The sequence below is a fragment of the Meles meles genome, chromosome 7 (assembly GCF_922984935.1).
Source record: "Meles meles chromosome 7, mMelMel3.1 paternal haplotype, whole genome shotgun sequence".
NCBI classification, from domain to species: Eukaryota; Metazoa; Chordata; class Mammalia; order Carnivora; family Mustelidae; genus Meles; species Meles meles.
In genome coordinates this window covers 42,217,438-42,234,070 of record NC_060072.1, presented here as the reverse complement: position 1 = coordinate 42,234,070, position 16,633 = coordinate 42,217,438, and the positions used below count along the sequence as shown (strand labels likewise).

At 36.1% G+C, this 16,633-nt stretch overlaps 1 protein-coding gene across 8 annotated transcripts in view; it reads right to left on the bottom strand.

The window, feature by feature from the left end:
* Positions 1-16,633, bottom strand: part of OSBPL8 (oxysterol binding protein like 8) — a 153,148-nt gene that overhangs the window by 105,840 nt on the left and 30,675 nt on the right. For 4 of the 8 annotated variants that reach the window (XM_046012050.1, XM_046012051.1, XM_046012053.1 and 1 more), the window contains exon 2: positions 3,158-3,266. In XM_046012050.1, the coding sequence (XP_045868006.1) occupies positions 3,158-3,199 (42 nt within the window). In that variant the 5' untranslated portion in view covers positions 3,200-3,266. Of the gene's footprint in view, positions 1-3,157; positions 3,270-16,633 lie in introns of those variants that run through there. The other 4 variants (XM_046012054.1, XM_046012058.1, XM_046012056.1 and 1 more) reach the window with 3 other exon arrangements.

Here is a 16,633-nt window from a genome sequence, read left to right as displayed (position 1 = left end):
CTTCCAATCTACCTTAATTTTTCTAATTCATTTCTCCCTAAAAAAAAAAAAAAACCATAAGCAGTTAATTCTCCCCATTTAGCTTTGCCTCTTGTTATCCTCCCTTCCTAGAACACTCTCCTTGCTCATTTTCAATCCTATACTATTTACCTGTAGTAGTCAAAGTGTATGTTCTCTTAAGAAAACTCTTCCAACTACCCCACTGTGTAACAACCACCCACTCTTCACAGCTTGTAAATCTTGCCTTGTTTTATGTTCATCACTCATCACTGAGTAAATCTGTTTTTGCCTTATCTATCCATCTCTCTAGTCTTCCCAAAATAAACCCAATTCAGAATATATTGTATATCTCTTGGCATCCCCTTCACCAGGCATAGTACTTTGTACAACGGCTGCAATTTTAAAAAGTCTACTAATAGCTTAAAAACTAGTCCCTGCAATCATTTTTAAAAACATTATGAACTCAGGAGCGTCTGGGTGGCTCAGTGGGTTAAAGCCTCTGCCTTCAGCTCAGGTCATGATCCCAGGGTCCTGGGATCGAGTCCCGCATTGGGCTCTCTGCTCAGCGGGGAGCCTGCTTCCTTCTCTCTCTGCCTGCCTCTCTGCCTACTTGTGATCTCTGTCTCTGTCAAAAAAATAAATAAAATCTTTAAAAAAAAATTATGAACTCATATTTACACACTACTTCATATTTTCAAAAAACTTTCTGGTTTCTCTTGATCATACTGACTCTATCAAGTACTCAGAATGAATATTCTTGCCTATATATTTTTTATTGAAGTAGAGTATTTGCCTCAATATTTTAGGAACAAAAACTGAGATTCTGAGAAAGTATAAAGCCAAAATTACTGAATAGTCTCGGGCTTTTTTCAGTGTGTATTACTGCCTCTCCTGCCTTCTAATTATTTATCTTTTTGGACAGAAAGCTTAACACAGCTAGGTATATCAACAATAATAGTAATAGCTTTTATTTACTGAATGTATATAATGTCTGTGGCTTTATAATAGGCACTTTATAGATATATTATCCCAATCAAAACTCAAAACAGGGAAGCCGGGGTGGCTCAATCAGTTAAGCATCTGCCTTTGGCTCAGGTCAGGATCCCAGGCTTCTGGGATCAGGTCTGGCACTGGGCTTCCTACTCAGCAGGGAATCTGCTTCTCCCTCTGCCTGCAGCTCCTCCTGCTTGTGCTCTCTCCCCCTTTCTCTCTCTGACAAATCAATAAAATCTTTAAAAAAAAAACAAAATCAAAACCAAACCTCAAAACAATTCTGGAAGGTAGATATTATTATCTTTATATAACAGATGAAGAAACTGAAAGCCTAGAGAATTTAATTAATTACCCAGGTCATACAACTAAGCAACAAAGCTTAGATTTTAATATGTAGCTAAATGTCTACAGAGCCCGTGTACTTATCCACTTCTGTTAGATCTAAACAGTAACCAGCTTAGGCGGTGCAGTTCAAAGGTGATATTTTATAAATAGGTAACTCAAAAGTAGATCTCAAGATTAGTTTCAAATACATAAAATTTGAGTAGTGCAACTGAAATTTTTGGTAATTTTTTCTCTGTAATAAGCTACAATATTTCACAAAAGAAACTGATGAACAAGAAAAAGAAAACTGTTCTCATTGCTTTTTTTTTTTTTTTTAATTTGACAGATAGAGATCACAAGTAGGGAGAGAGGCAGGCAGAGAGAGAGAGAGGAGGAAGCAGGCTCCCTGCCAAGCAGAGAGCTCGATGCGGGGCTCGATCCCAGGACCCTGGGATCATGACCTGAGCGAAAGGCAGAGGCTTTAACCCACTGAGCCACCCAGGCGCCCCTTGTTCTCATTGCTTTTTAAATATCTTGCTCCAATCTCTCTAAATATCAGCATGATTTAGAAAAAATGAATTAAATTTTATTAATACATCACAGATATTCTGGTATAGAATTAAAACTGTCTAGATATTAGTTTAAAAGAGGGGCACCTGGGTGGCTCAGTGGGTTAAAGCCTCTGCCTTCGGCTCAGGTCGTGATCCCAGAGTTCTGGGATCACGTCCTGCATGGGGCTCCCTGCTCGGCAGGGAGCCTGCTTCCCCTCTCTCTCTCTGCCTGCCTCTTTGCCAACTTATGATCTCTATCAAATAAATACAATCTTAAAAAAAAAAAAAGATAACAGTAAATTTTAAGTATTCTTAAAATTCTATTCAGAAAGACAGGCACAGAGCTAGTACATTAGTGGCAAAGCACTGAAACATCCCTTAAGCTGTGTGAGCTCTTAGAGAAGATAATTAACCTCCAGCTCAGAACAATTTTCTCTCTTTAAAAGTGAGAATAAACAAATACCTACCTTTAATGGGTGTTGTGAGGGCAGTCTGACAAAGCATACACTTAGAGAATAGCAACTATTGTTATTATTGGCATTTTTATTATCAATGAGATTTAAAATATTTCAGCTAAAATAGTTAAGTCCACTAACCTTAAATAAGATATTTATGGCAAAGTATACATGTTCTAAGACAAGGTTTTAATCTTAACTTTTTGTTGAAATCATAGCGAAAATAAAATAACCTACCATCAGTTTTCCTTTCATAATCACTGCGACAATAACCTTCGTAAACCAAATTACTTCCATGCCCATTTTATTTTCTATTAACAAGTTATTTTAAAGTTTAACTTTCTTTGACCCTTTAAGAAACTAAAACAAGTCTGAACCAGAAATTCAAAAAAGGCTGGGAACAATTTAACACAAGTAAACAAAATAGCATTTTGCTATCAATCATTAGACTGTTCCTAAATCTGAGTCTGAACGAAGGATTTTCACTAAACTAAAATTTACAGACATCTCAATATAATTCCATAGCAATATGAAACATAGAAAAGTTGGCCTCTGCATTATCCCAAAGAATTTATCATCCCAAGGTTTGGAACCAAATTAATACAAGTAAGCAGAGAAGGAGATAGGATGGAAATATCAGAAAACTGACTGGGTTCTGCTTCAACAAGCTTTAAAATATCTGTCATTTTCATACCAACAGGAGTTAAAGAATTACTTTAAATTTTTTTAAGTTTGTTTTAAATATATTTTTTTAAGATAAAATAATGGCTTACATCAAAACACTTCATAGCTGTAGGTTATAGTACCTTATTATGCTACATTTGAACCACTCACCGAAGTTTGATCAGGTTCTCCATCTGCCAAACCTGCATCCATAGTGAAAGAAGGTAAGTATATGCTTCTCTTTCTGTTAATATTTAGCCATCCTGTAAATTTGAAAATCCTGGAAGAAAAAAAAAATCCCATGTATTAGGACTAGTATAAAACTGTGAGAAATGGAAAAATCAGTAAGTATATTAGGAGGAAGAAATCATTTTAGGATGAGGTTACTGGGAAATCCAATCATGGACAAAATAGATTTTGACATGGGACTTTAAGAATGGTAAAGTTTTCAGAGGAAAAAAACGGAAGAAAAGAAAATAGTAACTAACAGCAAGAGCAAGGTTACAGATACAAGATTGTTCGAAGAGAAATGTTTAAATCTACCTACAATTAAGTAAATGTTCTTTTTTCTCATGATTACATTGGCAAATGTGCTAATATTGCCAACACTGGCAAGAATGTAGGACAAAGTATTCTCATATACTTTGGGAGAAGAATATAAATTATAACAATTTTTGGCAGGGCAATTTAAAAATACGTATACTTTAATCCAGTAATTTTGAGGCTAATAATTATGCCATATTTGTTTATACAAATGCACAAAGATATATAAACACATCCAACAAAGTAATAGAAATGATGAGAAAACTAGAACTTTAATGTCAATCATTAGGAGTTTGCTTAAATTATACTATAGACATAAAATGGAGTATCATGTAGCAACTTCTAAAAATCAGGTAGGTCTTTACATACTCTTACGTATTTACTTTATATATAAACTAGAATGAGGGCCACATTAGGTGGAAATGGCAAATTATAGAACATTATATATAAAATACTCTTCGTGTTTCTGTGTTTTCCCATTTTTACAATGAATATGTATCACTTTTATATCTTTATTTTCAAAGTCTTAGAAGCATGTCTTTATAACAGGTCTTTTTCTTCTGAACTTTTTTTTAACAAACCTCCAAACTGAACTCTTATAATAACTACATATACTCAAATGTCTCTAATAATCCTTCCTTAAAAGCGCTAACAAAAACAAAATCAGTAAGTCAGCAAAATTCTGGTCCTTTCTTTAAGTCTGAAAAACATTTTCTTGTTTCTGCAAATACAAAAGGCTACAATGAAGTATAAACAGGGGGGATAATACTTTTTAATTGGGTTTTGGAGGGCTATCATTTGGTTTCTTTGATACAACCAATAAAATCAGCCCAAGCTAAGTGGACTTTCAATTTATAAACCTTAGGTATACTTCCTTACTATATGTATTACAATGCATTGTAATTATTTGTTCTCATGATCTAATTCTCTTCAAGGACAAAGACTGCATTCTACTGATCTGTCTACCCAGTGCTAGTTCATGGTAGACATTTAATAAACACTTGTTGCACTGAATGTCACCTCAATTACCTGTATGAATAATGATCCAAAACAGAGCATATAAAAATTACTTATGTCTATGAGATGTACACTAAAATTCTTACTTGAATACTGACAGGTGTTATTCTAGAAATTGGCAAAACTAAAAACAAAGTGTAAAAACAAAGTAATAAAACACCCATAGGAAGCTTCAACTTCAAAAGTATTTTACCAATTTTTTTCATCCTATCCATTCCATTTTAAGGGTTTATTTATTCCTAGACATCATATTAGGCACTTAAAATACGTAAGTGAAGGAGTTCCCCTCTACTTGCTAGATGCGATGCTGCCTGATTCATGAATCATTTAATAAAACCAACTGAATCTTTCAAATAATAAAATACATCAATAAATGAAACAAACATCAATAAACAAAATAAAATACATCAATAAACAAGATAAACAAATAATCTCATGGAGCTTATATTCTAGAAAGAGACAAACAATAAATACAATAAATTAAAAGTCATATGTTAGAAACCAATACTGCACTATATCTTAACTAAGTAAAATTTCTTTAAAAAGGTTTTATGTTAGGGCATGATGGTATGAGAAAAAAATAAGGCAGACTAAGAAAAACCAGGGAGGAAAGGGTTACAATTTTATATAGCATGTTCACGATAGGTCTCATTGAAAAGATGACATCTGATCAAACATTTGAAGTAGGGAGGAGATTAGTCCTTTAGATATCTGAAAAAGCATTTTCAGGTCACAGGGAATACCCAGTGCAAAAGCCTTAAGTGCCTAACTTGGAAGTTTGAGGAATAGCAAGACAGCAATGTGCCTAGAACAACATGAGCAAAGGGATGAAAGAGTAGGAAGAGATCTGATCACAGAAGTAAGGGAACAAAAGTAGTAGATCCAGTAGGTCCAGTGGGTCACTGTAGATCTTAGCCTTTAATTCTAAGTAATATGAGAAATCACTGGGGGTTAATATGATTTGACTTACATTTTTAAAGTTTCTCTCTGTGTTGACAGTAACTGTAGTCGTGGGGGAAGGGTAGGGATTGGGAATTCAGTTAAGAGGCTACTGCAATAATCCCGGAGAGAAACAATGATACTAGGTTTAATGACAGCCATAAAGATACTCAGAAGTAGTAGAATTCTATATATATTTAGATAGTAGAAGCAACAGGATTTCCTGAAGGATTGACTCTGAAGTGGGAAAGAGAAAGGAATCCATAATCACAAAGATTTTTGCCCTGAATGACTGAAAAGATGGCCATCAGATGAGATGGGGAAGTCTGACGGTGGAGGTACTTGGTCAGGGTAAACATATTTAGTTTGGGATATGTTAAGTTTGAGATGTCTATTTGATATTCAAGTGGGCATGTTGAGCAAGCACTTGGATATAATATAGCACACTGAATCTAAGATAGCAAAATGAGAAGTGTCTGAATACATTTAATTTAAAGACATGAATGTTACTCTTAGTAGTAGGCATGTGACAAATGTTTGTTAGCCTGTGAATAGCGTATATATATTTCTCAAATGATTTTTTTTTAAAGATTTTATTTATTTATTTGACAGAGAGAGATCACAAGTAGACAGAGAGGTTGGCAGAGAGAGAGAGGGAAGCAGGCTCCCTGCTGAGCAGAGAGCCCGATGCGGGGCTCAATCCCAGGACCCTGAGATCATGACCTGAGCCGAAGGCAGCGGCTTAACCCACTGAGCCACCCAGGCGCCCTCTCAAATGATTTTTTAAACCAGTATTTGGCTTTGCAGTAATTTTGTAAGAGGAGATTTGGGTTTGTTTGTTTTTGTTTTCTTGTTTTTTTTTTAACAATAAGCAGCTCTCAAAAGTTTTATGTAAACAAAATAGTAATGAAACCATACATGACAAGGAATTCAGTGTGTAAAACAGGTCACAAAATGTAAGGCAAATGGCTATGATTTTTGTTCTTTTCAAGCAATATTTTAAGAGGGAAAACTTATACATAGCTTGTACTAAAACACTGGAAGACGTGGCAACACTGAGCAATAACTGATTAGGGCTGAGCAGCAGCCATCCACTTTATAAGGGGAAACATTCTCCAGTTTGCACCCACCTCTCATACCATATTTGCACCTGTACTTCACTGCTTCTCCTTTTTGCCAACTGCCTAAGCTCTGTAAATACTTAAGTTCTGACTGATTTAAAGTTACCTGTACAGAATCTTTCCTAAAACAAAGAAACGTTCAATAACATAAACAACTACTTTTAAAAAAAGAGCAATTTTAAAAACTCCCATTTTGAATTTTTTCTCTATCAGCCACCATCTTTTCTGATTAAGCTTTCTACCCGTAATTTTCGAGCTACTTTCTTCTAGCACCTAATGACAGTACAGAACTCTACTATAAGAATTTGTCCTGTCAGTTCTATTTGTCCATAATGTTCAAACCTCCCTGATTATTAAAAAGTCCTTCCTCAGTTCTACTTTCCCGAAAATTACCCTCCTATGTGTCTCTTATCTCTATTGGAAAATTTCATAAATGTTCACACATTTATTTCCTCTATTTCTTCCCCTGCTTTCATGCCTACATATATTATGTTGGTTCTACCCCTAGGTTAATATGAAGCACAGATGTACATGTATGTGTCTGTCTGTTGTGTAGCTTTTGGTGACCAAATGTTTTCCTGACTTATCCCAATTTATGATTAAAGGCTATGCCTTCCTTAATCACCATTGTCTGGAAATGAAGACTTCCTCCCAATAAAATTTTCACTTAGCTGAATCTTCCCATACTCTATGGAATAAAAGGGCAAGAGTGGGCATCCCTGTCTTGTTCCTGACCTCAGCAGTAAAGTTTTCAGCTTTTCACCACTAAATATGATGTTAGCTGTGGGCTTGTCATATATGGCTTTTACTATACTGAGGTACATTCCCTCTTATCTGCATTGAGACGAAACGGATGTTGAACTTTGTCAAATGCTTTTTCTGCATCTATGGATATGATTGGATGATTTTTATACTGTAATTTATTAATATGGTATACCACATTGACTGATTTGTGGATGCTGAACCATCCTCTCACCCCTGGAACAAACTCACTTGACCATGGTGCATGATCCTTTTGATGTATTGTTTAATTAAGTTTGCTAATTTTTTTTTTCAGGATTTTTGCATCTATGTTCCTCGGGGATATTAACTTGTAATTTTTTCTTGTGACATCCTTGTCTGGTTTGGTTTCAGGGAAATGTTGGCCTTGTCAAATGAATCTGGAAGAGTTTTCTCCTCTTTTATACTTTGGAAGAGTTTGAGAAGGATTGACATTAATTCTTCTTTGAATGTTTGGTAGAATATACAAGTAAAGATAAATGATCTTGGATTCTCGCTTGTAATAAGTATTTAAATTGTTTATTCAATCTCCTTACTAGTAATTGATCTGTTCAGATTTTCTGTTTCATCATGATTTAGTCTGAATAGCTTGTACATTTCTAGAAATTTGCCCATTTCTTCTAGATTGTCCAATTTGTTGGCATATAATTATAATTTTTCATAGTAGTTTCTGGTGATCTTTTGTATTTCTCTGGTGTCAGTTACAGTATCTCCTCTTTCATTTTGTATTGTATTTATTTATGAGTCCTCTAATTCCCTCAGTGAGTTTTAGCTAAAAGCTTGCCAATTTTATCTTTTCAAAGGATCAGCTCTTGTTTCATTGTTATTTTCTACTGTCTTTTTAGTCTCTATTTCATTATTTCTGCTCTAATCTTTGTTATATCCTTCCTTCCAGTAACTTTGGGCTTAGTTTGTTCTTTTTGTATTTCCTCAAGCTGTAAAGTTAGGTTGTTTATGAGATTTTTCTTGTTTCTTGAGCTACAGCATTTATCACTGTAAACTTCTCTCTTAGGATGGCTTTTGATGTATCCCACAAATTCTGGTATATTTCCGTTTTTGTTTGTTTTGAGGTATTTTTTATTTCTTCTTGACTCATACGGTTGTTCAGAAGCATATTGTTTAATCTCCACATATCTGTAAAATTTCCAGTTTTCTTCAAGTAATTCATTTCTAGTTTTCAACCACTGTGGTAAAAATGATGCTTGATATGATTTTAATACTCTTTAATAGATTAAGACTTATTTTCCTAATGATGTAGTGTATAATTGAACATAATAAAAAAATTTTTAAATAAAGACCTATAGCTTAACATACAACCTATTCTAGAGAATGTTCCATGTGTACTTGAGAAGAATGTGCATTCTGTTGCTTTTAGATGTAATGTTCTGATTATGTTTGTTAATTCCACCTGGTCTAACATGTTTTTTTTTTTTTTAAGATTTTATTTATTTATTTGACAGAGAGAGAGAGAGATCACAAGTAGGCAGAGAAACAGGCAGAGAGAGAGGGGAAGCGGGCTCCCTGCTGAGCAGAGAGCCTGATGCGGGACTCGATTCCAGAACCCTGAGATCATGACCTGAGCCGAAGGCAGAGGCTTAACCCACTGAGCCACCTAGATGTCCCGGTCTAACATGTTATTTAAGGGCAGTTTTTTCCTACTGCTTTTCTGTCTGGATCATCTATCCAGTGATGCTGGGGTATTAACATCCCTTATTATTACTGTATTGCTATCTACTTCTCTTTGGGTCTTGTAAATACTTGCTTTATGTATGTAATGCTAATGTATGTATGTAATGTTGGTGTATAAATATTTACAAATGTTAATATTCCTTTTGGACTGATCCTTTTATCATTACATAATGCCCATCTTTGTCTTACTACAGTTTTAAAGTGTATTTTGTTTGATATAAATACAGCTACTCCCACTTTCTTTTAGTTTCCATTTGCATGGAATATCTTTTTCCATTCCTCCCTTTTCAGACTTCTGTGTGTCCTAACATCTAAAGTGAATCTCTGGGGCGCCTGGGTGGCTCAGTGGGTCAGGGTCCTGGGATCGAGTCCCGCATCAGGCTCTCTGCTCAGTGGCGAGCCTGATTCCCTCTCTCTCTCTCTGCCTGCCTCTCTGTCTGCTTGTGATCTCTCTCTGTCAAGTAAATAAATAAAATCTTTTAAAAAAAATTATTATTAAAGTGAATCTCTTCAGGCAGCATATAGATGGGTCTTGTTTTTTTTTTTTTGCTGTTGTTATTGTAGTTTTATCTATTCAGTCACTCTCCAATCTTTGATTGGAGAATTTAGTCCAATCAGATTTAAAATAATAATTTTATTTTTTAAATAATTATTTATAAGTATGTACTTATTGCCATTTTGTTAACTGCTTTCTGGATATTTTCATAATTCCTCTTTTCATCTCTTCTCTTACTTTCTTCTTTTGTGGTTTGAGGACTTTAATGGTATGCTTACATTCCTTTTGCTTCATCTTTTGTGTTTTTACCATAGGTTTTTATTGTGTGGTTGTAATGAGGCTTACATAAAACAATTTCTAACTATAGCAGTGTATTTTAAGTTGATAACAACTTAAGTTTGATCCCATGGTAAAGCATATCATTTTTACCCCCACCCCACCTTCCCACATTTAAAAATTTAAAAGATGAAACTAGATGAGAGTCCCTGGGTTATCTGTGCAGACAGAAAAAAGGATCAAGTTCAGATCCCTGGGGTACTTCAATATTAAAGGATCGCTATTTATAGAATGAATGAATCCCAATTTTTGCTTTTCAACTTGGAAAAATTATTCCATGTAATTGCTAATGTGGAGAACATAGGCAAAAGAAAAAATTAAACTTCCTTACAACTTAACAGCCATAGACAATTTCTTGAGACAGGCAGAGTGACCTTTCTCAAGAAGCTTAGCTACTTCCATGTGAACACTTTGCCTAAGGCAAAAGGCAACCATGGCTATACAGTAGCCCAACCTCCACAATCCTAGTTTAAAAAAAAAAAAAAAAATCTCTTTATCTCTACCCAACTACCCCCCCACCACCAAGATATAAGTTAGCAATCATCCTCCAAACTTATGGCCCACTGATATACATCTGAAGGGATCTCATGGTGAAGGTTTTACTAGCCAGTAGTAAATGACCTTTTCCTTAAAAAATAAAATAAAATAAAAAAGTAGCCCCTCAAGGTCCTGGTAAACTTGCTTCCAAATTTCTGAGAAACTTACACTATCCCTAACCCCCTATCAATTTGAAAGTATATAATCAGCAATCCTCACAACCCTAGTGCTGCTCATTCTGCCCTCCGGTCCTATCCCCATGCTTTAATAAAACCACCCTTTTTGCACCTAAGACATCTCAAGAATTCTTTCTTGACTGTTTGCTGTTAAACCCCAACATGTACATCAATTACATTATTAAAAACTGAATTAACCAATATAAAAGGCAAAGAAGATACACACACACACACAAAAGTCAAATCATAACATGACTGATTTAAAAGAGGAAGCCGGAAGTGGAAAAGAAAGATAAAATTAAGGATAGGTGCCCTAAATTCTTTACTTTTGATAATAGGAAGTTGAGATAAGAAACATTGCTAATATGTCAAGAAATAAGTTTTTAGTACTTTCTTTGAAGCCAAAGACTGAAACATATGAAACAAAAAATCCTAGAGGGAAAGGGTGATTGGAGGCTTAAAGTATACGCACAATAATTTCCCCATCTTTCAGAGGTGAAAGTCAAAAGATTTTTATATTGATGTAGTTTTGCAACATTAGTGAGATCTTTTAAAGCCTACAGACAAAAAAGAATTGTTCAGACGTCTTTGGCACAAAAGTTGATTTTTTTTTTAAAGATTTTATTTATTTCTTTGACAGAGAGAGATCACAAGTAGGCAGAGAGGCAGGCAGAGAGTGAAGCAGGCTCCCCGCCGAGCAGAGAGCCCAATATGGGGCTCGATCCCAGGACCCTGAGATCATGACCCGAGCCGAAGGCAGCGGCTTAACCCACTGAGCCACCCAGGTGCCCCCAAAAGTTGATTTTATTAAAGCTTGGAGATTGGTGGGCAGAAAGCACAGCTGCACTGGGGTTCTGAGGAATGGATGATTATATACTTGGGTGCTGGGGGGAGGAAAGGAAAAAGGGAACTGCCCAAAAGGACGTTGATATGCTAAAGAAGATTCTCAGGATACTGGAGGCCTGGCTATTGTGAAACTAAGGTTGTTTTTCCCTGTAACAAAGCATTACCATTAATATAGTTGGAAGTTTCCTGAAGAATGTCACATGTATGTATTCCACCAGGGAGTGGGGAGGGGGTAGATGGGTAGGTTGCGGGGTGTCAGCTAGTGCTCTGTCCTTGGCTTGCCTTCTGCTCCCTCATCAAAATGATAATTTAAGAATTAAAAAGTTTATTTCCTAAAAGTTTAAATAGTAACTAAACAAACTTAACGGCAGTAGCACGAGAGAGTAGGCTGGAGAAGAAATCTTTTCTGCCATTTAAAAAAAACTTTTAACAGTGTATGTTACATACAATCAAGAAGAAAGTGTAAAAAAATTTTTGTAAAAGAGTACAATGTGTCATAATCCTAAAGATTCCTTTCTCCAGATTGCATGGCTAAAGCTAGGCCTGCATCCAAATTTAAACATAATTACTAGTCAAACACAAAGTTTAAAGAAGACTTTGTTCCCTCTTTTGTTCCTTTTGTTATCAGTACTCTAGCCATTGTTTGGAGAATTGGTGCCTCACTCACTGTCTACACTTAAAAAGTTCCTAGAAAAAGTAATTTTTATAATAGTTCTTCTTTATTAGGGGCTTAAATTGCTATTTCAGTAACAGAGAAAAGGAAGGAGCAACTCCTAAGCAATGCTAACATCTTTAACACGTGTCAGTTAATCTCTAAAAAAAAAAAAAAAAAGATTTTATTTATTTATTTGAGAGAGACAGAGACCACAAGCAGGGGGAGGGGCAGGGGGGAAGGCATACTCCCCACTGAGCACGGAGACCCACTCCAGGAGTTCAATCCCCTGGGATCATAATGTGAGCCAAAGACAGACACTTAACCCACTGAGTCACCCAAGTGCCCTTCTTAATCTTAAGTTTACGATGCTATAGTGAATGATGGCTCCATATGAAGGCATCAACAAGTTGTATATGATTAGTATTTCCTCCTATCTCGCAGGATACCTCAGAAGTTATTTGTTCTGTTTTGTTAAATGATTATGTAACAATAACAAATATTCTCAAAAGCAAGAATGCTTATCAATGAACACATCATACTTCTAAAGAATAACATACTAGAAGAGTATTAGATTCAATAATCCTAATCTCTCTCACTGCCAGTTTGAAAAAAAAAGGGAGGGTTGCAAATAAAAACAATTTTGTTTAGCTAGTCTGACCTAATAATATATAATATTTACACTAAGTCAAATCCTTAAGGAAAGCCAAGTATGAGAAATTCATCACATGAATGTGACAGTTCCCCAAAAGCAAGCCAGCACCACCAACATCATATTCACAAGCACTTTGACAAAAAAAAACATTATTTAAATGGATTTCTGGAATAAAGCAATTGTCTATCCAAATGGCTTTCTTGTAAATTATTACAAAATAGTGCAGTACATAATGTTTCTTAGAGTATAATAATATTTTGGCACCTATGAATTGTGTTAAAATTCCTTTCATTCTCAAAATAATAACAACAATGATGATGATAATAAAATACACAATATGTAGAGTTTAGCCAAAATAATATCATTAGCAATTTGCCCAGAGGAAAATCATAGTGTTAGACTAAGTTCAATGAAAAACAGAAAATCACTACTACTAAATTTCTGGTAAGATACAAAACAAATTCCATATCCCATTTTCCTTAGATCAACCATTAATATACATAACTCATAACTTTTAAGGCTTAAAATAAGCCTTTATACCTATATTGCTTCACCATCAATTATGTGTCCTAAAAGGGCTCAAAACACATTAATCAAATATCTATTTACTTCTTGTCACTTAGGAGACACTGTTGAAGATTCTGGACATATATGGAACAATCAATATCATTCCTGTCCTAGCCAAAAAAAGGCAAAATAAACTGACTAGCATACTGCAATGTAATGAGCTTTATGACAAAGCTACATGTATGATGTTACCTACATAGCACATAAGGATATTAAACTCAGCCTTCTGGAGGTAGTAGAGTAGCAACACAAAAAAACAGAAGGGGGCGCCTGGGTGGCTCAGTTGGTTAAGCAACTGCCTTCGGCTCAGGTCATGATCCCAGCGTCCTGGGATCGAGTCCCACATCTGGCTCCTTGCTCCGCGGGGAGCCTGCTTCTCCCTCTGCCACTCTGTCTGCCTGTGCTCGCTCTTTCTCTCTCTCTCTCTCAGTCTGACAAATAAATAAATAAATAATCTTAAAAAACAAAAACAAAAACAGAACTTTGCAAAGCCTTTTGATATTAAATAAAACAAATTAACTACCAGAAGTAGAATATATAAATAAATCTAACTAGGATTAATTAATGCAGAATCTTTTAAAAATCTTTATAATCTAATGGCTTTCTTAACTTTTGCAGTCTATTTTGAACTTTGGTTTACATTTTTTTGAGATTCATCTATTTGGTTTGAGACCTAGTAACAAAACTAGTTTACCTTATCTCCCAATAAATACCTAATTCTAAAAAACATAAAATAAAATAAAATAATGAAGTAATTTCAAATAAATTACTATAGAGTACAATTTTTCTAAAAAAATACATGTGGAAAAGGAATAGATTAGAAAGGTAACTTCATAATTTATTTATTTTTTAAAGATTTTATTTATTTATTTGACAGACAGAGATCACAAGTAGGCAGAGAGGCAGGCAGAGAGAGAAGGGGAAGCAGGCTCCCTGCTGAGCAGAGAGTCCGATGTGGGGCTTGATCCCAGGACCCTGAGATCATGACCTGAGCTGAAGGCAGAGGCTTTAACCCACTGAGCCACCCAGGCACCCCAGTAACTTCATAATTTAAAAATAAATTTTGGCACAGCAAGATTCTATTTTATGCATCTATTCTATATAATATAAGCACATATTATATAGAATAGATATAGATCTACCTCACTGGACATTTTGCAGAGTTGGATACAGAGAAGAAAGTATGAATGACAGAATATAACTCAAGGTAATACATTTCCTTAAAAGTATCAAGCCAATCTGCAAAGAACTATGTAAGATCCCTCTTACTATACATTCATACTTCCCTTTTAACACTTCAAGAAAAAAAAATCATTTCGAAGTGAAATATAGAGTTCTATGGGTTTAAAAGGAAATAGCAAACAACACATAGAGACAATAACCAACCTAGTAGCAACCAGACCCAGCATCCAGTCTGTGATCTCCATCATTTCTCATTAAAAGATATCAGGGCTTCTTTGAGAAATGGCATATTCTAGGTCTAAGAAAACAAATGTACAAGGTAAGCCTAGAGTATCTTACATTCCAGTATCTTGCATATCCAAGCAAAATGCAAGGAATTATATATAATGAAGACTCAGGAGCCAACTCAAAAGGACTCCCTGTGGCCAAGATAGGACCACTTTATAGAGAAAATTTGTATCTATAAAACTCAGTTTGAAAATCAAAGAGCTAAACAACCATTTAAAAAAAATCTGAGGGACGCCTGGGTGGCTCAGTTGGTTAAGCCACTGCTTTTGGCTCAGGTCATGATCCTGCAGTCCCAGGACTGAGTCTCACATCCGGCTCCCTGCTCAGTGGGGAGTCTGCCTCTCCTCTGACCCTCCCCTCTCTCATGCTCTCTCTCTCAAATAAATTTAAAAAAAATTTTTTTAATTTGAAAGAGGGGCAAATTAAACCTAAAAAAGTAAAAGGAAGGAAATAACAAAGAGCAGAAATATGACACAGAAAACTAAAATACAAAGAGAAAAATCTACAAGGTCAAAAGTTAGCTCTTTAAAAAGATTCAATCTGATGAAGGCTAGGTAAAAAGCAAGGGGAGAAAAAAGAGACCACAAAAATAACCAATATTATGACTGATAAAGGAGAAATCATAACAAATCCTCCAAACATTTAAAGATATCCTGAAAGAAAATTATAAATAACTATACCAATAAATTTGAAAATTTGTAAGAAAAAGAAATTCCGAGGCACCTGGGTGGCTCAGTGGGTTGGGGCCTCTGCCTTTGGCTCAGGTCATGATCCCAGGGTCCTGGGATCAAGCCCTGCATCGGGTTCTCTGCTCCCTGATGCTGAGGAGCCTGCTTCCCCCTCTCTCTCTGCCTGCCTCTCTGCTTGTGATCTCTGCTTATCAAATAAATAAATAAAATCTTAAAAAAAAAATTCCTAGAAAAATCCAACTTATTGGGTACCTGAATGGCTCAGTCAGTTAAACGTCTGCCTTCACCTCAGGTCATGAGCTCAGGGTCCTGGGATTGAGACCCACACTACACACTACTGGGTGTCTCAACTTTTATCAGACTCTTGATCCCAGTTCCGGTCTTTATGTCAGGGTCATGAGTTCAAGCCCCTCACTGGGCTCCATATTAGGTATAAGGCCTACTTAAAACAATAAAAGAAAGAAGATAAGACGAAACCAGACCAGACCAGACCAACAGCCAGCACAGAGACAGATTTCACTAGCTTTTGCCCCACAGGTATTTGAGTTCACAGACTCTAGCTGCCTGATCCTCACATAACAAATACATTCCTTCCTCTCATCTGCCCCTTCCAGAGCCTGAAATCACACCAGCAGCCAGTCCAGGCATCTGCAGTTGCTGAGTTCAAGACACCAGCCTAGATTCCCACAGCTGACTTCTACTGATAGGCATGTGCTCAGATTAGCTCCTCCAGTTGTGTACTTGCACACTACTGGCCTGACATTTGGTACCCCTTCACATGCACATACATGCACATTTTGGAGACTGTAACCAAAGAAGAGCAACAGCCAGGGCCATCATAATTTCTTGTGGGTCCAAATCAGGCCCTGTCTTCTGTCACTGGCCAGTACCACTGAATCACTTACAGCTAGCCCCTTGAGCTGTGCCCCTGCACACCCTGGCCCAACTCCATCACTGTCCTCTACTGCCATGCACCCATAGCAAGACACAGCAAGCATGTGGTGCACACCTACAGCCAAGGCCCCTGCAGCTACCTACCTGCCCTGAGCCCCACCATTACATGTCTGTTTGCGACCACACCTGCCACTAGCTGCACCCCTAGCTAGTCCTTATAGCTGAGTCTGTGAATACCAC